Source organism: Danio rerio, chromosome 6, assembly GCF_049306965.1.
Source record: "Danio rerio strain Tuebingen ecotype United States chromosome 6, GRCz12tu, whole genome shotgun sequence".
Taxonomy (NCBI): domain Eukaryota; kingdom Metazoa; phylum Chordata; class Actinopteri; order Cypriniformes; family Danionidae; genus Danio; species Danio rerio.
Window position 1 is genome coordinate 45,492,501 of NC_133181.1, and position 7,763 is coordinate 45,500,263.

The 7,763-nt window shown below is 35.6% G+C and overlaps 1 protein-coding gene across 1 annotated transcript in view; it reads right to left on the reverse strand.

Annotated features, from left to right (window-relative positions):
- Positions 1–6,333, reverse strand: part of edem1 (ER degradation enhancer, mannosidase alpha-like 1) — a 15,003-nt gene extending 8,670 nt beyond the window's left edge. Inside the window, 5 exon segments of the mRNA NM_201189.2 lie at positions 1,687–1,870; positions 1,960–2,131; positions 3,125–3,228; positions 4,384–4,456; positions 5,788–6,333. Coding sequence (NP_957483.2) covers positions 1,687–1,870; positions 1,960–2,131; positions 3,125–3,228; positions 4,384–4,456; positions 5,788–6,251 — 997 coding nt within the window. The 5' untranslated portion in view covers positions 6,252–6,333.
- Between the last annotated feature and the right edge of the window lie 1,430 nt (positions 6,334–7,763).

Below are 7,763 nucleotides of genomic sequence, written 5' to 3' on the forward strand. Positions count from 1 at the left end.
TTCCACAATCTTTTACACAAACAATCCCTACAGAGCCAAATTATCCACACATAAAATAAAATCAAAAGAGGCCCAATTATACTTAATGAAGCCCTTGTACAGTTACCATAGATCTATACTCAAGTCGTAGAAGGAGATTTTCACTTATGAATTTAATACTGTTGCTCATTTTTAAAAACATGTAAAGATTCTAGTAGTCTAGTCACCTAAGAAAAAGCTCTAATAAAGACTACACAATCATTAAAGTCTTATCTGTACAATCTTTTTATTTAAATGTTGAATTTGTATTGGTAACTTCTATTGGTTTTTAGCCATAAAAAAGCTTGTTATGATGCTTGAAGTGTTGTCACAATACTGGAATTCAGTATCTATTGGTACTAAAATTCTAAAAACCTTCACTGGAGCGTATTTAAAGCCGCAAATATCAGCTAGCTTGTCTATGAGCTGATATACGAGTGACCCACTGAAGAATTGACTGATCTTTGCGGCTTTAAAACACTTCAGTGTCCCTGTATCTGTGTTTAGACTCAGTCAGTGAAGTTCAGTTAACTGATGACATTCACAGCCAATCACAGTCCTTTCTGTTGAGCACTTGAACACAATAGCAAATCAGCGGTGTTTAACCCCTTCAGACCCTGCGTCCATTACAATGGACATCACATGACATCCCATGTTTTTTAGGGATAGTTAGTTAATTAATTAGTTAAGGCTTTTATTACAAGTAAATGCTCCTCAATTAATTGAATGCTGCTATACCATATATCTGCATATATGGTTTTATAATATATTCTATCAATATGAATTAGAATATAAAACATTTATGTTGTTTTGTAAGGGGCAGTTTCTGCTTACAATTTCAGGGCCTGACAGAGATGAGTCACTGTTACCAGAGGTAGAGGAAGAAATTGAGGTTGAGGCAGATGAAAGTCAGGAACTTTTTTGGGTGTTTTTAAATTTTTTTTTATTTTATGATGGTATAATGTTAGTGAAGTACAACTGTTTTGACCTGATGTCGACTACAATGAACAAAAATAAAAAAATATATATATATATAAAAAAATACACCTAAAGAGTGATGATTTTTTTTATAATAATTTGATCTCATTAATGGGAGCCTCAAGAACTGTAAAAATATACTTTTACATTACATTAATTTGGAGCATAATTCAGGTCTGAAAGGGTTAAGAACACGCTAAAATGTTAGTATGAAATTGACATTTTTCAATTTCAGCACTGATTGATACCGAATTGCAGTATCGTGACAACCCTAGATGCTCGATGTTGCAAACTGCAAACTCTTATTATAATATTTTATTTTCTGTGTATTTTCATAAACCCAGTTATTTATAGAGCAAGAAACATGACTGTTTATTGCCGCTTGTTATTCCTTATTCTTTATCCAAAGGCAAATAAATCAGAAGTCCTAAAACAATCACAGAAAATTCCATAAAGTATCTACTGTCAGTCTTTAGCATCTCGGGCCTCTGTTAATGCTCAGTTTGCAAACTTTGTAACAAAAAAAATATTACAAAGAAGTTTGTGTGCAAATTTGTAGCATAGATTAGCTGAATCAAAACATACAAACAAACAAAAATAAACAAATACACAGCATATTTTGATTTCTGTGTGGTCAACTGGTATATGACAAGTTTTGTGAAAGACTAAAAAAAAAAAATAATCACTTACCCAATAGTCCAGTTTCATTGCTTCTTAATTTCCACAGAGCTTTAACAGCCCGCCGGGCGACCCATTCAAATGTAGAGTCACCAATCAGACGGCTAAGAATACCAAACTCCACGAGCAGAGAGCCTGCCCCTGCCGTACAGGTCTCATTAATGCTGTCAGGAGGAACACCATTCTTTAAATTCACCTGCATAAAAACAGGGTAGAAAGAAAATATCAAATAGAGGAAATAAGAGCCATCGTCTCACTATAAAAAAGGATGCAAGCGGGCCTGACCCTTGGATAAGGGATGCCTGTGCTAGTGTTCTCGAAAGCAGGTAGTAGTCGAACGGCAAGATCATGTGCCAGGTGTAGCAGCTCATTGTCATAGTCTTTCAGTCCTACATCTCCAAACGGGTGCCGTGGGTCAGTCAGCAGAATGTGGGCTGAGATCAAACTGCCAAGGATTCTGAAAAGGCAAGGCAAGTTTATTTATAAAGCACATTTCATACATAATTCAAAGTGCTTAACATAAACAAGAATAAAAGAAACATAAAATAAAAAATGATTAAAAACTGTTGAAAATGTGTAAAAACAGGCTTTAAAAAAATTGCAAAACAAAAGAAAGACATAATAGTGCGACCCTTTCCCATTCAGTAAAATGTATTTAGGTTAAGTTCCTTTTTTTGGGGGGGGGGGACAGGATCTACAGTTCGGCATGAGCGTGGTGTGCAGATGTATTTTTTTTTATTAAGACTTAAAGATTATTTACAGTGTAACGATGACAGAATGAAAGACATTGTTAATCAGTGTTGTGAAAGAGCAGAAGAACTTGAAAATCCTCCTGCATTATTCAGCTTGCACGTATGAGAACATATTGCTTCCTACTAACATATAATAATGTCAAGAATGGTGGTGGAGAAAACCATTACAGTATGTGCGCGCATTCTTTTATGAGAAAATGAAAATATATTGAGCACATCTGGGTTTCACTTCCTTATGCTGAATTTATTTCACTACTTTAATTACCAAAGATTAAAATATTTATATATATATTGTAGTTAATAAGAGGTTTATTATTATTATTAATAACCAAATCTTTTTTTTTTCTTTTTGGTAAAAATATTGGATTAATATCAGGATCTCATTTTTGCTAAAAGGTTTCTTGTAATAAATTGGGAATGAAATTATATTTGTCTTCTCTTATTTTTTAAACCAAACAAATATCCAATCTATGACTCCAAAACTGAAATGTGAGAGATCAGAATTTCTTTTTGTTTTGTTTATTTAACAAGTTTGTTTTCCCAAGTGACAAACCTTAACTATAAACCTCCATCAATAAAACACAATGAAGGAGAATGTTCTCACTTCTTATACGTTGAGAATAGAATCTTCTCAAACTAGTCGCATTGTAAGGGTGTTGGCTTTTTTCAAAGTGTATAAAAGAAGAAAAAGACTGCACCTAATGTTGGCCTCAAAGACTTGAACAGTGGAGTCCTTGTCAAAAGATACTGTATCAATCACCAATTTAACAGCTCGATGAAATTCGGTCACATTTCCGAGAACCTGCAAAAATGGAGTACATAGCAACTTAATGTGCACATTAAAGACTGAAATTTTTAAAGACTGACTGATTTTTATAAGCTGAAAAAAATGTGAAGAACTGCAGAAAGTATCTGTAATCAACAGCCCTGAAGCTAGATAAATAGTAAGTTCAGTTTAACCCTTGAATCAGTTGATGTGGAATATTTTTGCTAGATAACTTACAGTTAATCATAAGCTTAGATAAATTCAAGGTTGTTTACTGGAACAAACTGAACATAAATCTGCTACTCCCTCTTTTCCCAAACTAAAACTGAAAGATTTTTTTAAAATGGACCTTGTTCATGAAAAATCAGTAACACCAGTTTTGGCTACTGTTTAAGAGTTATTTGTTACTCATTTCACAAAGCAGCATTTTAAAATCCTATAGAAGAAAAAAAGTTGTCAAAAAGTTATGCTGATTTGCTGCATTTCTAGTAAAGAAAAAAACACTGGTTTCACAAATATTAGAGCGTAATTTTAGAAGCTTACACAATTATTTACAGTCATACACTTCATTAAAATTAGCTAGCAATTTACTCATCCCCAAGTCATACAAGATGTAAGATCATTTTAGTCTCCAGCAGAATATCAACTAAAGAATCGGCTGTGACCAAATATAAAATATTTACTGTCAAAACAAAATTAATACTCTTAACTCCTGACAATAACCATAGATCTTTTTAAGTGAATCAACTGATTTTCACCATTATATTCTTTAAACTACTGCATCAGTGTCCTGTCACATAATTCAATGACCTGATACTGTTTGTTTATAGTAGAGGGAGAAAGTGATCGTTGCATTGTGCATCAAAATATTACATACATAAACTAATCCTTGATGCTGTAACCTAGATCATTTAAAAAGTTACAAATAAAAATGTACATTTTCATCTACGTATTGAAAGGCTACAAGATGCACTTCAGACCATTTGTTTAGGCTGTAGATCAAAAGTAGTAACGTTGTAAATAATGTTCAGTCACTTTTCCACTTCAGGATGAGGTGCATTAAAGGTATTAAATATTTTTTTCATGCTTTTATTGTTTCTTTGGTCAGTCACTGATGAATAACGAATAATAATAAAGTCACCAACATCTTGGATGGTCTAAAGGAGAGTAAATAAATACATGTTTACTTACCAACAGTGTATCAAGAGTATCGATGAGAGTTAAAGAGTAGTTTCCAAGAACATCATTGATGTTGATATTTGACCTAAGAGGAACAATTCAATTCAGTTACAATGAAAACAACAATAGAAACAACAACAACAACATCTGTGGTGCAGACTATGAAAGAGAAATTTCTGTTTTTCCCATGAAAGTTCTGTTTTGCACAGGCATTGTGACTAATTTAGAAAGTTTTCTTTAGTTTTCTAACTTATCAAAGGTTATTGGTACAAGGTTGGCTTTCTATTCGCTCATTCAGACTTTCTCCTTAATCATATAATTTCAGAAATGTATTATTTGCAAATTTGTGGCAAGGTGGCTCAGTGGTTAGCACTATTGCCTCGCAGCAAGAAGGTTGGTAGTTCGAGTCCCGACTAAGTCAGTTGGCATTTCTGTGTGGGGTTTGTATGTTCTCCCCATATTTGCGTGGGTTTTCCTCACAGTCCAAAGACATGCTGTATAGGTGAACTGAATATACTAAATCGGCGGTAGTGTGTTGTATAAATATAAGAATGTACTAGGTTGCGGCTGGAAGAGCATCCACTGCGTAAAACATATGCTGGATTGCGGTTTATGTGGTGACCCCTAATGAATAAAGGGACTAAGCCAAAGGAAAATGAATGAATGAATGAATAAATGAATGAATGAATGAATGACTGAATGAATAAATGCTTTGCAAATTCTAAAAATCATATTAGCAGCCAATGACTATCAAAGCACAGCATTGTTCACAGTCAATTAAATAGTGCTTATGTTGTTTTGAAGCCAAAACTGCATGCTATTTCTGACCAAATATTCAAAGTAGTGTGATAAACAATATAGGGACCGTGTGACAAATTGTCACTGTTACTCTCTGTAATTTCACCTAATTTCAACAGCCTAATCGGTCACATTTTTGTTACTCAAATAAGATTCACTGTACCAGATGTACAATGTGTGATGTTGTGCAGATGAATACATTGATTTGCAGGACATGCCAAGATGTTATGCTCAAGATAAAGCAGATTAAGGTAAAGTTGGTTTTATATTCACACGTGAACTTTCACCTTCCGAATGTAATTTCAGAAAATATTCTTTGTTAATTATAAATAGGGAAATCACATTAGTAGCCAATGATTATTAAAGTACAACAATGTTCAGCCAATTCAATAGTGCTAATGTTGTTATGAGGTCACACTTAAGTTACATGCGATTTCACACCAAATATTCAAAGCAGCTTGGCTCAAATAGTAACTGGTCAAAAATGAACGAATGCCCGAATATAAAACCAACTTAACGATACCCCAATATAAAGCAGTACAATATGGAGCACACGACTGTTGTTTAATGAAGGTGTTTCTTAAATGGTAAACTTCTATGAATTAGTCAGTGACTTACGGATTGAGCACGTCAGGCCCTCGACCTTCACATGCTATAGGGTTCAGTTCATCCTCTGGAAAGGCAAACTTCATGTAGTTATCATATCCGAAATAAAACATGTCCCGCGCCATGGCCCTCATCTTGACTTTGAGGGCGTCCGGGAAAGAGCTGTACTTTCTGTCATACTCATCTCTGCCCTCCTCAAAGAAACTGAGGTAGGACTTCTTTGGCGAATTCCCGCTGATCTTGGAGCAGGTCTTCGCTTGAGGGTTTCTGCTGTCATAAAGGTGCCGCAACCAGGCGTTAGTTTTCACGGTGGCTCTTTCGCCATCATTGAAAAGTTCAATTTTATGCGAGTTGAACGTGAATTTAATGGGGAAGTCAAAGCCCCAGCTGGGTCCCAGTCCAAACACGAGCCACACCGCGCAATTGAGCAGCACTCTTAAAACAAGGAGACCCACGACTATTGACCTCCATTGCATCTTTGCCTGCTGTCGGCCTTCAAAGTCATAATTAACTTAGCCGCTGCGACTTAACGACGCGCAAAAGTCCACAGCTCTTCTTTCTGGTTTCAGTTCTGCCATACTTCCTGTCAACAAACCAGCCCCTCCCTGATGCCCTACGCTGAGTGGTCCTCTGCCCGCGACGTCATTACGTAGAAGGCGATTGGGTAATGAAGGCGTCAGTCACACACGCTGTGAGATGTCGTGGCAGATGAACTGAAAGCAGCCCCGCACATCTGAACCAATGAGAAAATCACATGTGTGATTGTGATGTGAGAGTAAATACCGTCTTATCTGTTTCTGTTTAGCTACTACTGCAGTCAACCAGTACTTCCCCCACTACTAATACGGTAACCTATTAATCAATCATTGATTTTCCTTTGGCTTAGTGCCTAAATTCATCAGGGGTCACCTCAGCAGAATGAACCGCCAATTTATCCAGCATATGTTTTAAGCAGCGAATGCCCTTCCAGCTGCAACTCAGCACTGGGAAACATCCATACACACTCATATACACCACGGCCAATTAATTCTTTTAATTAATTCAATTATTTAATTGACCTATAGCACATGTCTTTGGACTTGGGGAAACCGGAGCACCCGGAGGAAACCCACACCAACAGGGAGAGAACATGCAAACTCCAAACAGAAATGCCAACTGACCCAGCTGGGACTCGAACCAGCGACCTTCTTGCTGCGAGGCGACAGTGCTAACCCCTAAACCACCGTGTTGTCGTGTCACACCGTGAATATCACCATGTATTAAACAGAGTAATACATGGTCACAATGAGAATAATACAGAATAATGTTCATTCAAGTGCAACACAGTGGTGCAGTAGGTAGTGCTGTCATTCTCCCTGTTCGCGTGGGTTTCCTCCGGGTGCTCCGGTTTCCACCACAGTCCAAAGACATGCGGTACAGGTGAATTAGGTGTGCTAAATTGTCTGTAGTGTATGTGTGTGAATGAGTGTGTATGGATGTTTCCCAGAGATGGGTTGCAGCTGGAAGGGCATGCTGGATAAGTTGGATATGCTGGATAAGTTGGCGGTTCATTCCGCTGAGGCAACCACAGATTAATAAAGGGACTAAGCCAAAAAGAAAATGAATGAATGGATTTTCATTCAAATATAGTTTAACCATTTTATAGAAAGTCATTTCAGACTTTTTATAGAATAAGTCATTTTAATTCACCTTAATTAAAAGAAGTATTTAAATGTTCGCATTTATAAAATAAAATGCTGATTTACATAAACTAGAGACTATTTAAACTTATTTTACTAAGTTCAAATTAATCAATGTATTAATTAAATTTTGTTGAAAGCAGCATTAAAATGTTCATATTAATATTAAATAAAAAAAACTAATATACAGGTCGTAAAAAAAAAAAATAATAATTAATTTGGTACAAAAAATGTCAAAACCTAAAATAAATATCATATTTATTTAAATAAATCTGAATATTAAAATGATTTAATAAAAACCCTTATATT